At 36.0% G+C, this 18,904-nt stretch overlaps 1 protein-coding gene and 1 long non-coding RNA gene across 3 annotated transcripts in view; one reads left to right on the forward strand and one right to left on the reverse strand.

Annotated features, from left to right (window-relative positions):
• usp32 (ubiquitin specific peptidase 32) overlaps window positions 1–10,837 on the reverse strand; it is a 47,289-nt gene extending 36,452 nt beyond the window's left edge. For both annotated transcript variants that reach the window (XM_051862318.1, XM_051862317.1), the window contains exons 1-2: window positions 10,601–10,837; window positions 483–610 (exon numbers count right to left, since the gene is read on the reverse strand). In XM_051862318.1, coding sequence (XP_051718278.1) covers window positions 483–610; window positions 10,601–10,658 — 186 coding nt within the window. In that variant the 5' untranslated portion in view covers window positions 10,659–10,837. The remainder of the gene's footprint in view (window positions 1–482; window positions 611–10,600) is intronic.
• Window positions 10,838–11,784: 947 nt separating this feature from the next.
• LOC127495282 (uncharacterized) lies at window positions 11,785–18,883 on the forward strand. Its single transcript, XR_007925097.1, has 6 exons — window positions 11,785–12,070; window positions 12,235–12,330; window positions 13,916–14,028; window positions 14,106–14,229; window positions 14,303–14,475; window positions 17,357–18,883. It is a non-coding gene; the product is annotated as an uncharacterized LOC127495282 (long non-coding RNA).
• Window positions 18,884–18,904: the final 21 nt, after the last annotated feature.

An 18,904-nucleotide genomic window follows, 5' to 3' on the forward strand; every position in this document is an offset into this window, starting at 1 on the left:
TAAATGTCAGATGACGACGTGTGAGGTGTTTTACCATAAAGCCCCACCCTTTCAGTTAGTGCTTCTCTGGGTTACAATTGGTAACCACATGACTGTGGGTATTTGGAGCATCAGCAAACCAAAACAGAACTACACACGAACAGGGAAATAGCTTAGTCAAATGGCAGCAAAAACACCAAATTAACAGTGGGGAACTACATGCTGTAACTAACTTTTGTGACTATCATGTATCTTTTTTTAGTATGTGGATACTAAAGGATGTAGTCGGAGTACAAAATATAAAGAAAATATAATCTAAATTTGTCCAAGGTACAGTAAATAGACTGTCAAATGAATATGTACTACTTGTAGCCTGCCATAAATAAACCAGGGGAACTGATTAATCGAGCACAAAACTGTTAAAACATGAAGAGACAGCAGTGGGAGGCTGGAGAGATCATGATGCTGTGATTATGTTAATGTTATATTAAAGCTTGACTGACCTCTGCAACTTTTGGTGGAACTCCATCGCCCAGTACTTCCCTGTAGAAGCATTGCTGGGTCATATAGACAGACAGGCCACTGGTCCTCTTGAAGGCATCTCGCAGACGTTTGAGCTCCACATCGGTAACTGTGAACACAGTAGAGAGTTGTCAAATAGCTGTACAGGATATGAGGCGGTTATCAATAAAAATTACTTCAAAAAGAGGTTCATTGTTTTATACTGAACAAGATATTGGAATGCATCTTTGCTGAATAAAAGTTAATTTCTTTCAAAAAATACAAACATTTTACTTACCCCAAACTTTTGAAAGATAGTGTTACTATAATATTATTATAATTTAATATTAAAAACATTAAATATTTCAATTTAAAATGTAATAAACAGGAAAATTGAGGGATAAAAAGAAAAAAAAAAATCAGGACATGATGCCCCATTCAAAATCTTTGAAGCATAAGGCTCTTAGTCGTCCTCAATACAAAAGCTTCAAACACTAGTATATTTCCGAACTGGCGTCTAGCGGTTGTTATGCAGTTTTTTTTATGCAGAAAATTCATGTTTGGTGTGAACAAGGCCTTAGGCATGATAGAGTTAGCTCTGACTGCTGAGCAAACTTCTAATAAGTCAAAGTCATTGCCATCTTTGCTCATTTCTCACCTCTAGCTCAGAGCATGTTGAGTTATGATGGCAGAGAGGAACTACAGCAAGTGCTTTCATCTCTATCTCACACGTACACACAGTCATCCCTTTTAAAACATCACCGCCTCTGCAGCCTGTATTTAACCCAGACACTTACGGGAGGCCATTGCTGCTTCTCTCTACTCATAGCCTTGTACTGCCTAGCACAGTACATCACAGACCTGCTCATAAACTACAGCACTGTTCTATCTGACCCATCCATAACAGGGTCAAGGCCAAGAGCAGAGAGCCAAGACACAATGCTCTCTGCAAATGGATCCAGAAATGCTTTTCTGATAGAAGTTAAGTGACATGTAGCCAAGTATTTTTTCCCATACTCGGAATTTGTGCTCTGCATTTCACCCATCCAAGTGCGCACACACACACACAGCAGTGAGTATTGAACACACACCGTGAACACACACCCGGAGCAGTGGGCAGCCAGGGGGTTAGGTGCCTTGCCCAGTTGTGGGTAATGAGAGTGGAAGAGAGAACTGTTCAGTCACTCCCCCCACTTATATTTCCCGCCAATACTGAGACTCGAGCCTGCGACCTTCGGGTTACAAGTCCGACTCTCTAACCATTAGGCCACAACTGAGCAGAATGGACTTTATGGATGTTTATGTTTTAGGTATTTCAACATCAGGCTTAAAGGGACAGTTCACCCAAAAATTTTAATTTGCTGTTAATTTACTCACTCTCAGGCAATCCAAGATGTAGGTGAGTTTTTTTCTTTAATAGAACAGTAAAGAAGATTTTTAGCTGAAACTGTGGTCCTCGGTGATTAATATAATGCAAGTCAATGGCTACCAACACAAGGTAAAACATATATAGGCAAACCAAAATTAATATCCATGGCCCCTGACGATACACTGAGGTCTTATTTAGCGAAATAAGCGAAGCCGTCAGCTCACGTGTGAGTTTGCTCCTGCACATAAGTCATAATGCGACAGGAAGCTTGTGCTCCAGACTGCGGTGAACACACTTGCCAAGTTGTGGATTACAGGTAATAATATTATAAATAATGTTCAGTTTCTTGCACAGACCGATCGTTTCACTTCATATGACCTCAATGTATCGTCAGGGGCCACGGTATTAATTTTGTTTTGCCTGTATATGTTTTTTGACTTTTAAAGTTACGGTAGCCAGTAGCCACTGACCTGCATTATATGAATCACCAAGGACCATGGTTTCAGCTAAAAATCTTTGCTATTCTACTGAAGAAAGAAAAAAAAAAAAAAGACACCTACTAGGGCTGGACGATTCATTAAAAAGTAATCAAAACCGAAATTCAGAACCTCTAACCAACATAATTTTCTTTTAATCCTGCTAATACTTTCCCCTTAAAAACATACTACCATGTGTGTAGTCATGTGACTCCACCCCGTCCAGTCAGCAGCATGGAAGCAACACAGAGGCAAACTCAAACTCCGAGTCAACACACACAGACAGCGAGCGAGCGGCGAGTCCTGAAATGAGATTTTCACTTGCGTCTTCACTAAACGTTGTCAACTGTATGTGTTTTAAGGCCTTCCAGTTTGGACATTCAAACGATTTTAGATCATCGGGTGTGTATTATTATATTGAGCTACTGCGCTGATGCATCGTGGCACACAAACACTCATACAGACAGTAGCTGCACATCATGTGAAGATCGCGCGCACAGAGAGGAGCGCAGAAACTCGTTGTCAACGTTGTCCTGTGTTTTATCACTAAAGTAGAAACTCAAAAGTTATAGAATATATTTTTCTACTATTGAAGTAACTACTTACAACCCACAGCTTCACAAAGTAATAGAGAGATGATATGACTAATTCACACACGCAATCGCTCTCATTACTGGTACTGTACTAATTTATCTGTATCTGATTTACGACGAGCAGAAATCTGTAAGCAATGTTAGGAAACACAGATAAAATAACTGCTGAAAGTGAGCTCTGAAAGTTATGTCAGAGCACTCTTTCATTAAGAAAAAATATCCCACCTCTAATAGTCAAACATATGTACAGTACAAATCTTGTCAGGGCAAAAAAAAAAGAAAAAAAAAATCGTAATCGAGGTAAAATGTTCAAATAATTGAAATTTTGATTTTAGGTCATATCGTCCAACCCTAACACCTACATCTTGGATTTCCTGACGGCGAGTAAATTAACAGCAAATTTTCATTTTTGGGTGAACTGCCCCTTTAAGAATGCTTGGAATTATGTGACAAATAGTTCATCTGCAATAAAAGCACACGACAAATGCCACTCCATTGTAATAACAGTTGTTAACATGTCATTGAAGGAGAGTGACTGGGCCTCTTATGGTGTTGGCACAATACGGCAGCTGACGTTTTCCTGCCCTTTTTGTCCCAAAGAAACATGTTTTTAATTAAAATATTGTTTACTATAACAAATGTGTTGCAAATGTCATATGAAGAACACGTCATATGAACATACAGTACTGATTTCAATTTTACAAACCTTAAGTACGCAAAATTTGTTTAATTTTGAAAGACGTCACAGAAAGTAATGATAACTTGCGGTATGCTAAGTGAGTCAGAATTTGATTCTATAACCACATGTGACTGATTCAGTGAGTTCATTCAGTGAAGGATTTGTTAAAATGATTCATTAAAAAAAAATGGCTCATAAGAGTCACTTGTTCATAAATAATTAGATCTTTTAAATCGTAAGATTATGCTGCCACAAAAAAAAAAAAAGAAGAAAAAAAAAAAAAAAGACCTATACTGAAAAAATGGGTGTAGAAACAATATTCACTCAGACATTGCTAGTAAATTTCTCAAACAATTACAAAGAAGAAATGGCAAGTAACACACTGAATTAAATTAACTGAAATGTTATTTTCTTGGAAAACATGCTCCAATAATCTGTTTTATTAACTTCAGAAAATCCATTTTTTTTTACAGTATATGCACATTCCCACAAGCTTGTACACAAAAACAATTCCCACTTCTCTCCTCTAATCCCCAAATCTGCACCTTAATTTCTTACTTATGTGGCAATAAGGTTCAGTAAAAAGATACTGAAAGTCATTAAGACTCACAACACAAGCCTCAGAAAGAATTTTGTTAAAGAAAAATTTCAGCACAAAAGTGAGACTTTTGTGCTGAAATTGCCCGTGAGCTGTATCAAGGATCTGGAGAGATGCATATGACAGCAAATCACATTCATACAATGCTTGGTTTCTGTAAGGATGTTAAAAAAACACTTTCATCTCTGGGATAGAACAATTGTCTACCTCAGGATGTTGAGGACACCTTTTTGCATAAAATCATTTAAGACAAATAACGAGGATACTAACAAATCACTGAAAGCTGCACCATTCTTCCCCCCCCCAAAAGCACCAAAACTTAAACAGGTTCCTCTAATGAGTCAATGGAAAGAAACATTGTTTACATCCTACAAGTGTAGTTGACATTCAATACTTTTGGAAAGTTGACATGTCATGCCGATGCCATACACTGCAGGACCATTTAAAATGAAGGTTAAAAAGAGGTGATTAAAATTGTAAAAAAAGAAGGAGAAAAAAAGACAGTTTTACAAATCTGTATGCACAACATTTTCATAGACTTATTAATGTTTTAGGCCTCAATATAACCAAATATCAGCCTTGCCAATATATCACTCTATCACTAAGCACAGCACTTTCCCTCAATAGGCATGCCACAATCTTTATAATACCAGGAAGAAATGGGGATACTGTGTTGCGAAGATACGACGACAGGAAACAGACTGTGGATATTCCTGGACTTGACATAGGGTGAACCATTGGGACTGCCTGAGAAAACAGTTTAGAGCTCTGAGGGTCATAAAAATTCCTCATGACTAAAGAAAGGTTGATTTTCTTACAAAGCAGGAGAAACCTTTAATTTCCAAATGACATCCATTCTCCCAGGTCACAATCTAAAGAAACTCTGCTAGGGGAAAGGTGAGGTCGATCAGTGTGGTTTCTCTCTCTTCATGTGATACAGAACGCACAGACACGGCGGTGGAGTAGACCACTGCATCTGAGATGTTTCAAAGTCGATAGGTCAGCAGATGCGCTCTAATATATCTCTGCAGGCTCTCCACAGGCATTTTAATAGACCTAGAGGGAGCATAATTATTCTGTATAATGTTCTGTGGGAGAAAAGCATCGGATGAGGTGAACAACATCCCAAGATCATAAACACAATCAGGGCACCAGATGTTCCACTGAAAAGACAATGACTTTGCTGAATGCTGGAGACATTTTCTGTGCATGTGCAGGAAGAACTCCAGACCAGTTTTTGAAGCCATTACAAGACAATTAAGCCGATTCTATTAAGCAATTCCCAAATTGCTCTCTCCAAAGGTGCCAAAGTAATATCTGCAAACCATAAGACGGTTTCCCAAGGGAGACTGAGTGATAGCGCAACAGTGCAGCTATTAAAATATGCATGAAGTAGATGAAACATTGGAATCAGTTAACTAAATTTCCAGAATAATTATTGTCATTTATTTTAATATTATAAATTTTATAAGTAAAATAAAATAAGTACAAATAGAAAACTGGAAAAGCAATAACTGGAGTAAAAATTAGGTCACTCCAATAAACTAAAATGCACCTTCCTATAAGGGCTAGTTAAAGATATCCTTTTTATGAGCCCCAGTAACCAAAGTAACCCATATTCTTATCTATACTGACTCAATTATTCTCCTATAACACTGCCTATGCTTGCAATCTACCAGATTGCATTAGTGTTTTCTCCAAAAAAAAGAAAAATACACAAGCCTTTTCTAACACGAAGTAACACATTCAGACTCCGTGGTTTTCATGTTAAGGTGATGAAAAAGAAATGAAGAAATGCAAATATCATCTTGCTCTGGGGAATTCAGTGACAGGTCTACTCTTTGAAATAGCACAGCAACAGACTGCTAAAGCATTCACAGCCTCTTTGATTTTCCCTTTCCTCGTCCAGTCAAAGCGCTTCCCCTCAGAGGAGAGACAGCTAGATCCATAAAGCTCTGAGTTACTGATGGAAGCCTGCAGGATACACTGTATCCTACAGTAAAACTAATTTCAGTGCGCTACTACCCAGAAACATGACCTACTTTGAGTTCCCAGTTAGCTACTACAATGTAGGTCTGTAGGTGGTGGCAACCTTACATTCTAGGCAGAGGATTCCAAGGACGACCTGAGTGCAAATGAGACGCCTGACCCTTATAGGTGCAGCATAAATAAACATGAATTCCTGAAGACGAGACTTAATTATCTCAGATGGATTCGATGGCCTGGAATCTCAGAGGACCCTCTCTCAGTCAAGCTGACAGGGGAATGCCTGGGCTCCCCGTAGGGCTAGCAGCATTTTCAGTGGGCTACAGACAACAGGATTGGGACACTAGAAGCTCCTTTATAACACTGAACAGTATATTGAATGTTCAATCTTGGAGGAAAGCCATTGAAAACCTTTGAGGATGAGCACTGGACTAAAACTTACATACCATTGAAATTACATACTACTCAAATTACATACTAATAAACCCGAGTACACCTTTTCAAGAATGACACAGTAGGAGTATTAATAAATGAAGACAACTGGTCTTCTTCTGTTTCACTGTTTTTGACCATGTATGTGAATCTTTATGCTGTGCACATTTCAATATTCAGGTTTATGTAATGTTTTGAACATAAGTAATTTTTTATTAAATTGGAAGAATGATTTTTAATGATTTGTCCTATATACAGTACTGTGCAAAAGTCTTAGTCCACCACCAGATTTGTTGTTTTATAAATGTTTTAATGACCATCCATATTTATTTTCTGTCTCTTTATTAAGATACAGACAGAAAATACAGGAAATATGTACAAAAAATGCAAAAAAATCTGAACAAAATGGCTTAAAATTTTGCAAAATGGCAAAAATCAGTATTCAGTGTGACACACAGAGTGTGACCAGACTTCTTCCGGTTTCTCAAAGAAGAAACTCTGAGAAACTTTTTATCAGATTTTGAAAGTTTTCTTGGCTTTCCAGTCTTTTTCCATTCCATTTAGTTTTAAGAGAGCCGGGTTCCTGCTATTGCTCAAGTGTAAGAGGTGGTCACAAAATACTTGCCACTTTAGCCTTTAGAAGCTGTTTTTTTTTCCTGATTTTTTTCTGTTTTTTAATAATGCATACAAATTTCCTGTATCTTCTGGTTATATTCTAATAAAGAGACTGAGAAATAGTTATATATGGTCATTATATCATTGCTAAAACAACATCTAATGGAGACCTAAGACTTTTGCAAGTACTGTATATCGTAGTTGATCCGTACGGGCCAGGCACCTCGGTTCGAAATGCACGTGATTCTCGGATTAATTGCAAACTTTAAGCATCAGAGTGGAAGCTTATCATTTGCATGTGTCTTAGGTCCTGTCAGTTTAAACATTCAAGCGATTTTAAACCATTCTAGTGCATGAAGATGCAATAGAGAAGTCGATTTGGACCTAATGTGCCATTTTCTGCGCACACACAGATCAGCACAGACAGCACACGAACATCGGATTCCGTTCTGTTTCTCATCTATTTGTGCTTGAACAGAAAAATACACGTAAAATTGGCTTATGTGAACATAAACAATTAAGAAAGAAAACAGATGCGTATCATTATATTGGATCAGAGCATTAGCTCTTAAAGTGACAGCAGCCTAATTATTAATGCTCCTGTCTGTGTCATTAATCTTAATTAATTAACAAAATACAAAGAGAAAATCACCTTTGTAGCTTTAACAAAGATTAATAATATTTAATTTATACAGTGAAGACTATGCAGTGTTTTAGATTTGATTATTCAATTTCTGTACCTGAATACTGTTAGATTTACCTGAAAAACAAAGCACTGTTATTTAATTTGTATCTTTATTCTATTGTATTTACCTATGATTATAATTAGTTTTTTATTTTCTATGTAGATTGACTCCTCTACAAAATCATCTCAATCATTCTAGAATGATTCACTCTTTCCAAATAGAGCTATTCAAGTCATCTGGTGAAACGGTTTTCATATCGCAATATACAATCAAACCAAAATGTATTCAGACACCTTCAAGATTTCACACATTATCATAGTTTATTCGCTCTATATTAAGTCAACCAATTACCAAGAAATGCTTAATTTTGTTCAGTCTGTGGTGTAAAAAGGTCACGTTAGCAATTAAAGAAAAACACTTAATCAAAACATGGCCAGGTCAAAGTGTCTGAATAATTTTTGGTCCCCAATTTTTATCAATTTTACTGGTAGTCCACTGTATGAAGAATTTTTGGGTATAATATGTCAGAGTTTACTTTATTTTGCTATCCTTATTTACATAAATGAACTATAGTGTCCTGCACCCACTAGTAAAAAAATATCAAATTATATCTGGTGTCTGAATAATTTTTGGTTTGACTGTATATCGCAGAAATAATAATAATGGATATTATTTCAATATAGTCTACAATACAAAATGGATTTAAGAAAAACTATTACACAATTGAGAACAAGCCATTAATAAAACAAACAATAAAATGCTGACGTGAATGACATTCCCCTTTAACACAACATTATTGTGATGAAGTGATGTCAGCAACATTGGCTACTGGGCAGCATGGCACACAAAGCTGCAATAAATGTGCCACCACAGTGTGGGTGCAGCTGGAACAATTAGGGTAATTCTACCTCTACTAACGGGCTCAGGGCCAGCTAACGCCCTCTCCCCGCCAACACACATACACACACGTGCACACACGTCAAGACACACAACTGTAGGATAAAATCACAATCTTTTAACCCTTCAACACTCTCAGGTGACTCACAAGAGACCCTATTTAGCTTGGGAAACACTATGTCAGCAATTATGTCAACAAGATGAAGAGACAAAAAACAGCTGTTACAGATTTGGCCAGAATGTATTTTGACCTGTGGTTTCCTGGTAAGAGAAATAAAGATGCAAATAATGCCTATGCAAAGCAACAGCTAAATTCTGCTTATTCATCAAGGTGGGGAAAGATAAGCAGTGCTGACGCACTTGATCTCAGGTGCCAGTATCTGTTCTCGACACCCTGATCATTAGACACACATAAACACACCAGCATCAAGGCCTGTCAGCCTGATTGCCAGCTTTAGACTACACTGCCACAATGCCACCCAGTTTTTAGATTCAGAAATTTGACATCATATACACACAGAAACTTGAAACCAAACTTGTGGTCAGGTCACTGGAGCAGTTAGGTGATTATGACTGCCAGAAAGATTCAAGAGTATACTGACATAAACATTACATATCCAATCTAAGAGTATGATGCTGAAAATATATCCTCTTTTACACAATCTTCCACAGAATCCAGATGCACCACATTGGTATTGAGAAAGCAAACCCAACGTAATGTTTATGCCATGTCAGTGATGAATTTACAGATCATTGACTTTCTTCTGTGGAACACAAAGGAAGATATCTTGTGGAATGTGCCCATTGAGTTCCACGGTATAGACAAAATATAAATAAATTCAATAATATTTTTAAAAAAATGAGACATTTTTCGAAATATCTTCTTTTATGTTCCACAGAAGAAAGGAAAGTCATACAGGTTTGGAACAACATAAGAGTGAGTAAATGATTACAGATTTTTATTTCTGGGTGAACTATCCCTTTAAATATTTGTTTACATCCTTGGCGAGGACACACTTTACAGCTGATAGGAGCTGTCATTAACTTGTCAACCCGACTTTATTAAAAACATCACTTATCTCAAGTCTTAAATAATTCTTCAATTACTTTATAATTCTTGAAGAACATTCACTTCTCAAAAATCACCCTTAAGTAACACCAGATAGCATAATAATAGCTGAGGGTAAAGAGGCGGAAAATAGATTGGTTAGTAGAAAGAGCGAAAAAAAAAAAAAAAATCAGATTTCAACGTGTCAGGAAAAGCACTTCCACTGTCTGCTTAGGAAGAGAGAGCTGATAAAGTGCGTTGGGATACATGATAAATACCACGGGGGTGTTGAGAAATGTTGACAGATTAGTGAAATCTGTTTGTCAGAGTGGACGCTCCTGCACCACCCAGATTAGTTACAGTTCCAGTCGGCTGCTAGTTAGATATTGGCTGTGTGTCAAAACCTAGTGAGATGTCCACTCTCAGAAGATTGATTGCTTGGGAATGCGAATATGAATGCAGAACAATCTAAGTAGACAGCTCACTGTGTTTTGTGTGACACTGACAACAACATTACACTAATAACACAAAGACATGTACACACAGCCCCACCTTCATCCCCTAAGCCTTAACAAAAGCTACATCACATAACAGCTCTATGAAATTACAGGTTGAGGCTTGTTAGCTCGCAGAAAGAGTTAATATGTGGGCTTAACTAGCTGGCTAACGCTGCTAACGCTAGCTTAGCGCTGCCGCGTAACTGACTGACCGCCGTTAATCGCTGAAGCTCAAACCTCTTACCTCTTTTAACGGCCTCGTCATACGAAAGGAAGCCTATCCGTGACTCTTTGGCGCCCATGGTGCCCTCATTTCATGGCAATGGCATAAATGTGCAGAGTGTGACCGGTGCCTGTTGCCTTGTTTTCCGTTGTTTTGTTTTTTTCTCTCGGTATGGTGTTCCTATCAAGTCAAGCGGTAGAGTTTTGCGTTATCAACGAGTGACGCGTCTAAACGACGACGCCTCCATACTTGTTCACGTGACTTTTGTCCAATCAGAACGCAGGGGGCGTATGAGCGTCAATTTCGCGCAAGAAACGCAGCGCTGACGCATAGAAGCCTGTCAGGTCGTCGAATTTAATGTCGGTAGTTGATATTAGGTATTAGCGTGGTTGTGAAGAGCCAGTTTAACCAATTTGCACCGTGTTGCATCAGCGCAATAACACCATTTTCTTTACTTTGTCAGGACATGATGTATATACTATGGTAATAAAATGGTTAATAATGAAAGGATGACTTGTTAAACCAATAAATAGCTTTTTCCCTGGTGTTCATTTTAATATCTTTGTGCACTGTGTGGAGGCAGCACATATCTTTTGCTCTGGGGAGCCCTCAGCTATTTTTATTCATTTTATCACCATCCAAAAATATGATTCAAATGTGTTTAAAACATTTTGAGTCATATAAATTATTTTTATGCTTTAAAATTGCTTGAATAAATTTGTTACCTAGAAGCAGCTTTGTTTTATTCTAGTAAAATAAATCAAAAATGTTTTTGCTCGTGCACGTTTTGACCAGTGTTATTTGATCATTTTGTTATGTGCTATTGTCATTTTTATTGTTTTCTAAATTTCTAATTATTTCAGTTTTTTTAGTAATTTTAGTCAACTTCAACCTAATTTATTTCAGTTAGTTGCCAAGGAAACATTTCTAATTTTCGGTAAAGTTTGTTAAATTTTAATCTAATATTTATATTTTGTTTTATCTCAGCTTTATTTCAGTTGACGAAAACGTTTTAAATCTTATTTTTAAGAAAAATATAATCTACACAAAATCAGATCTGACAAGTAATTATGCAAATCAGTGCACATAAACATTTGACGCTAAATTTTCATTAATCTTATTTAATCCTCACCGATTAAAATAAGCTTCCAGACGCTTATCTTTTAGCGCCCCCTATGGCATTTGGTGTGTTGCAACACGAATGACGCTTGTAAAGCTTGTCATAAGCCGGAAGAGACATAAATGTCACAAATGGAGAGAAGGTGGACTCTTTTGCTCTGGCATAAATGTTTATGATCATAATGACATTTTGATTAGGTCCTATTCAAGTAGATTACAATTGACCATAAACTGCGCTGCGAATACGAAGTCATGTAAATAAGAGACGAGTTATTTTCGACACAGAAGACAAGCGGCGGCTCGCTGCAGCACAGTAGAGGTCCACTTGTGATATGGGATTTCATGTCTTTCTGTATGTGCCTAATGTAATTGGTGAGTAATTATTACGTGAATTCGATACATTTATTGCAGCAGCAGAATTCATTTTACAGATTTAAAAAATATTACATCACTACATTTATGACACATTTAATCAGTAACCGTACCCTAAGGATGGTAGCTATTTCTGATGCAAACTGTTTATTTTTATTTTATAGGTTATATCAGGATTCTTCTTGTTCTCATTTCATGGAGCCTGTATAGTTATCCAGAGAGTTTTGTACCCTTGTATGTGTTATCAATTATATTGGATGGTAGGTATTTACATTACAACTAGGGAAATTATAAATACACTCTTAAAAATAAAGGTTCATTATTGGCATCTGTGGTTTCATGAAGAACCTTTAACATCCATGGAACCTTTCAATTGCATAAAATGTTAGTAAAAATGGTTCCCAAAATAGTTCTACGAAACTACAAAACTTCCAATATAGGGTCAAAAAATGTCTTAAAATTATTTAAAATAAATTACACAATATTATAATAATATATAATACAAAAGTAAATAATATAATGAATAAAATAAATATAATTACACAATTTTTTTTGTCCAAAGGCCTTAATAATAATAAAAAACAAAGATATGACATCCAAAGTATGTAAGGTAGTACAACTAGATCTCTTTTATTGAATCCAAAAGGTTTTAATTATATTTTGCTACATATAAAGGTATTTTAAAGATTTTGAAGTGTCAAAAGGTCATTCGGTTTAACCGTCCAAAGGCCAATTCAGCCACTTCATTTGTGATTCAAATATCTTAAAATGTAATAAATGTATGAGTTTTTTTTTAATCTGGCATGATTTTATAACATCATATATCAACATAGTGCAACATGGTATTAAAATTATGGGTAGAAGTCGTTGCTTTGTTATGAGAAAGAATGTCTGGAAAAATGAATTTCATTGATGTCATTCGGAGTAACCAATATAAAGTGACCATTTTGGATCAAGTCATGCGGTCAATATCATGTGACAGGATGTGACATTATTCAGACACCTGCAAAGGACCACATGGTCATGAATCAAAGTAACTAACTCTCTCTTAACTATTTGAAAAATTCATGTTTTCACTTGCTCATACACATGTCCTAAAGATCATGTCATTAGGTACAACCGCTATAAAACATGGAAAATGTTGTAATATTTTAAAAACTTGTACTAAATATAAAATGTTTGATTGTCCTTTTGCTAGCTAGATAGCAAGCTAACCAACTAGCTAGCTAGTTATCAGCCTGTTAGCATTGTTTGAAAATATCATCATTCAGTATAACCAAGTGTCATTCGGTAAAACCGAAATTTTGGTTAAACCGAATGACTTTTTTGGTGACAAATTTTGTCCATTTTGTAAAAAATGACAAAAGCAGTGTTAATTGATTATAGAAACCTCATAATCTCATTGTTAACACTTAATAAAACTTCAAAATTAATTATATCTCTATTATTTTTTTTTACACTTTTAAAAACCTTATTCCTCAATGACCCAATTATAATATTATCTTTTAGTTTGTTTATATTTTCTTTTATGCATTTTCCTTTTAGTTGTATTTTTATTTTTATATCCTTTAAGTTGTATTTTATGCTACATAAGTAAAACTTTACTTCCTTATTTTACATATTATTACTTATTATTTACATAATTTATTTTGCTGAAAATATATACATGCAACATGTAACATGCATCATCCAGAAACCTCTCATGCACTACTGAGCTCTCAGTTTGACAAGTGTCACTGCAGGGTAAAACCTTGGCAAACAAAACTTGTTCAGTTATTGATTTAAGTATATTTAACAAATGTTAGTATTTACATTTATTGATTTAGTATTTAATCTTTGTGCCAGGGGTGGATGGCTGGGCGGCACGTCGGCTGCAGCAGACTTCCAGGTTCGGTGCTTGGCTGGATGTGGTCATTGACAACGTAGGACGTGGCATGCTCTGGAACATGCTTTATGATGTAAGTTCAGTCAGTACTTGTTTGCCCCAAACATATTTGTATTAGAATTTTTCACTTTATACTTTGTGCTTGTGAAGTGGGGCTGGCTGGTGTCTTCAGTTGAGTGGTGTGTATTTGTGTGCAACCACAATGCTAGAGGTGCTCAGTGGAAGAACACTTTTACAGAAAGCCCAGTTTGGGTGCAGGCAGTGATGGCAAAAGGTATGACAAGTAATTTTTATTTGTAAACATTAAGATTTTTGAGAGCACAGAATGAATGTTATTCTTCACGCAGGCTTCAAGACTCCTTTGGGCATTCTGACAATAGCAGGTCTCCATGTTTTGCCCGTGTGGCTGTATTGCTACCAGCATGAGGTGCTGTCTCAGGCTTTCTATGCCCCAAACTGGCTACAGATTCTGGGGATTCTGGTGCTGACAGCAGGACGCTTGCTGGGCTTTGCAGTTGAGGTAGGGAGCACGTTTACCCAGCATTATACAGGGCTCGACAATAAGGGCTGCTCGATGGCCCGGGGCCAGTGTGAACAATGCTCGGGACAGTAGACGGAACGGTCACTTACCCGATCGGGCCAGTGCTGTAGGGTGTGCGTTGTACAGGTGCTGGTCATATAATTAGAATATCATAAAAAAGTTCATTTTTTTATTATAAATTATTTTTAAAAATGAAACTTTCATATATTCTAGATTCCCTACATGTAAAGTAAAACATTTCAAAAGTTTTTTTTTTTAATTTTGATGATTAGAGCGTACAGCTCATGAAAGTCCAAAATCCAGTATTTCAAAATATTAGAATATTTCCTAAGATCAATCAAAAAATGGATTTGCAAAACAGAAAAGTTCAAGTTCTTTAAAGTATGTTCTTTTGTGCACTCAATACTTGATTGGCAGGACATATTACAGCAAATGACTTGCTCCTAGCACAAATTACAGCATCAGTGAAGTGTGGCATGGAAGTGATCAGCCTGTGGCACTGCTGAGGCACTATTGAGTCTTCAGATCATCTGTATATTGTTGGATCGACTGTTTCTCATCTTTCTCTCGAAAATATCCCATAGATTCAGGTCAGGCATATTGGCTGGCCAATAAAGCACAGTAATATCATGGTCAGCAAACCACTTGGAAGTGGTTTTTGCACTGTGGGCAGGTGCTAAAGTCCTGCTGGAAAAGGAAATCAGCATCTCCATAAAGCTTGTCAGCAGATGGAAGCATAAAGTGCTCCAAAATCTCCTGGAAGATGGCTGCATTGACTTTGCACTTGATAAAACACAATGGACCAACACCAGCAGACGTCACGGCCCCCCCAAATCATTATTGATTTCAGAAACTTCACACTAGACTTCAAGCAGCTTGGATTCAGTGCCTCTCCAGTCTTCCTTCAGACTCTGGGACCATGATTTCAACATGAAATGCAAAATTTACTTTTATCTGAAAAGAGGACTTTCGACCACTGTTCACTGTCCAGTTCTTTTTCTCCTTAGCCCAGGTAAGATGCTTCTGACGTTGTCTCTGGTTCAGAAGTGGCTTGGTAGTCCTTTTCCTGAAGATGTCTGAGTGTGGTGACTCTTGATGCGCTGACTCCGGCTTCATTCTACTCATTGTGAAGCTCTCCCAAGTGTTTGAATCGGCTTTACTTGACAGTATTCTAAAGCTTGCGGTCATCCCTGTTGCTTGTGCACCTTTGCCTACCCAATTTCTTCCTTCCAGTCAACTTTGCATTTAATATGCTTTGATACATCACTCTGTAAACAGCCACCCCATTCAGTAATGACCTTCTGTGACTTTCTCTCTTTGTGGAGGGTGTCAATGATTGTCTCCTGGACCATTGCCAAGTCAGCAGTCTTCCCCATTAGTGTGCTTTCAAAGAACAAAAGATACCCAGAATTTATACTGTAGGGATGGTCATTTAATGAAACTCAAATGTAAATATTCTAATATTTTGAGATACTGGATTTTGGACTTTCATTAGCTGTATGCTCTAATCAACAAATTAAAAAAAAAAAAAAAACTTTGAAATGTTTTACTTTACATGTAGGGAATCTAGAATTTATGAAAGTTTCATTTTTTAAAATAATTTACAATAAAAAAAAAATGAACTTTTTCACGATATTCTAATTATATGACCAGCACCTGTATATCGTCTATGATATCGTAATTGTTGATTTAACGATCTGACATTATCGAGTATGTCCCTCACTTTACAAAAACCAAACAAAAACACACCCATTGAGTGCACGCATGCACTACGTGACGTAGTCTAGTAGGTTATACTTGTGTGCGTTGCATATTTAGAGTGTATGCTTTCACTGCGTGGTTTAGTCTACTAAAATGCCTTTAGAATGCCCCAGAATTCAGGATAAGGGGCAAAATTGCCCATGTATATCTTTTATATTTATATCATTCAATATAGTTAACCAATATTACACAAAGAGTGCCGGTTTTTCTCCAAATATCAGCATGATTACAAATGTGATACTAATTTTATACAGCGTACAGTTTAATGAACAAGAATTTATTATCAAGTGACTTACATTTTAGACACCAAATCGCCTGTTTCGCTCTATTTCGCCTATGAAAATAGTTCCAAAGTCCACACAGCATTGTTTTGCGTCTCTTGAGCAACACTTCCTGAATGAAACAGCTGTTTGAATGAAACGGTTGAATCCCAATGACTCACTCATTAACAGTGATTCGCTGCCACCTACTGGCGGGTTTAATTTCACGTTTAAAGTGTCTGTTCATTTTTTAAATAATTTCAAATAACAGTAACGTTTTATATTTTCAACATTTCAAAACATTATTTATGCGTCTGTAACTGCTCTTGACTGATTAACTTTAATAAAGTTTAATATATAGTTATATAGTTATACATTAGATTACAATTTCTGTACCTGAAAATCTCCTGTTTAAACCTGCATGAAAAACTTGAAAAGCACCATTTGTTTCATTTATATGTTTGTTCTGTTGTATTTATTTGTGCTATTACTTGTAATTTGATTATTTGTTACTATTTTATTACTTACTGTTTATTTACTTACTGTTTATTTAAAATGTAAGTGAGTTAATCTAGTAGCTTTTGGTGTCATACCCCTATTTATTAAGGTTACATGTATCAAAAACAATGAAAACAATTACTAGGCTTATTTTATAGGCCCATTTTCTTTTCTTTTACTTTATTAATTTTTTGTTGTGGGGCAATTGAAAATTTTGGCGGCGCACGTAAAAATTTGAACCACTGGCCCGACTGGGCCAGTAGAAAAAATCCTTAGCGTTGAGCCCTGATTATCATAAATTATGGCAGCTATTTTTACTGTCATACTGTCTCATTTTGCAGATGTGGTGCATCGTAACCCATCTGAAATTCTTATCGTTGGATGAAGAGGAAGAAAAGAAGAACTAGGGATCTCTAAATGATTCTTTAGGATGTTGTAAGGGTTTCAGATTGAATTACTGCTCATTGCATGTGAAAAAACATGTTAAAGGTAACTTATGGAAAATATAAATCAGTTACAGGGAGTAAAGTTGCAGGGATATATTCCCTAGAAAACCTTATAAAGTGATATATATTTATGCCAGAGCCTTAAAACGCACAAGTGTTTAGGAAAGGAAGCTCTTTACACTACAATAGTTACATTGTTTCTGATATAAAAACTGCACATAATGTATTTATTTAGAATTTATTGTTTGGAACAGTAAATATAGCAGTAAAGCATGCTGCTAGCAAGGGCAAGGTCATGGCTTCGCTTGTCAAGAAATGCGTGAGCTGATCAAATGTACACCTTGAATGCAGTGAAAGTTGCTTTGGAAAAAAGCATCTGGCAAATGCATAAATGTAATATTTAATGGCTTTTTAATTTAATTTTAAATTTTAAATTACATATAAACCTAAAAAAAACATTATATATATAATATATATATATATATATATATATATATATATATACACACACACACACACAAATATACTTAAATACATTTTATTAACTGGTAATATAATGTACACTACTATTCAAAATGTTGGGGTCAATAAGTTTTTTTTTTGCAATTTGATAAAAAAAATAAAGTAAAACAGTAATATTATGAAATATTATTACAATTTCAAATAACTGTTTTCTGTTTTAATATGTAATTTATTCCTGTGAGGGCAAAGCTGAATTTCCATTACTGTCACATGATCCTTCAGAATCATTTTAACATGATGAGTTGCTTTTTTTTAAGCCAAAAATCATTAGGATATTAAAGGGACAGTTCATCCAAAAATGAAAATTCTGTCATCATTTACTCCCCCTCAAGTTGTTCCAAACCTGTATAAATTTATTTGTTCTGTTGAACACAAAGGAAGATATTTTGAAGAATGTGAGAAACTGAACAGTTCTGGGGCACCACTGACTTCCATAGTATTTATTTTTCCTACTATGGAAGTCAGTGGTGCCCCAAAGCAGCCTGGTTACAAACTTTCTTCAAAATATCTTCTTTTGTGTTCAGCAGAACAAAGAAATTCATACAGGTTTGGAACAACTTGAGGGTGAGTAAATGACAGAATTTTCATTTTTGGGTGAACTATCCCTTTAAGTAAAGATCATGTTCCATGAAGATATTTTTGTAAATTTCCTACCGTAAATATATCACAATTTATTTTTGTGAGTGGATATGCGTTACTAAGGACTCCATTTGGACAACTTTTTCCTCAATATTGAGATTTTTTTTGCACCCTCAGATTCAAGATTTTCAAATAGCCAAATATTTTCCTATCCTAACAAACCATACATCAATGGAAAGCTTATTTATATGATATATAAATCTCAATTTCAATAAATTGACCCTTATGACTGGTTTTGTGGTCAAGGGTCACATGTTTGAAGCTTGCCTGGGCTACTTTTGT

Source organism: Ctenopharyngodon idella, chromosome 15 (assembly GCF_019924925.1).
Source record: "Ctenopharyngodon idella isolate HZGC_01 chromosome 15, HZGC01, whole genome shotgun sequence".
Classification (NCBI taxonomy): Eukaryota; Metazoa; Chordata; class Actinopteri; order Cypriniformes; family Xenocyprididae; genus Ctenopharyngodon; species Ctenopharyngodon idella.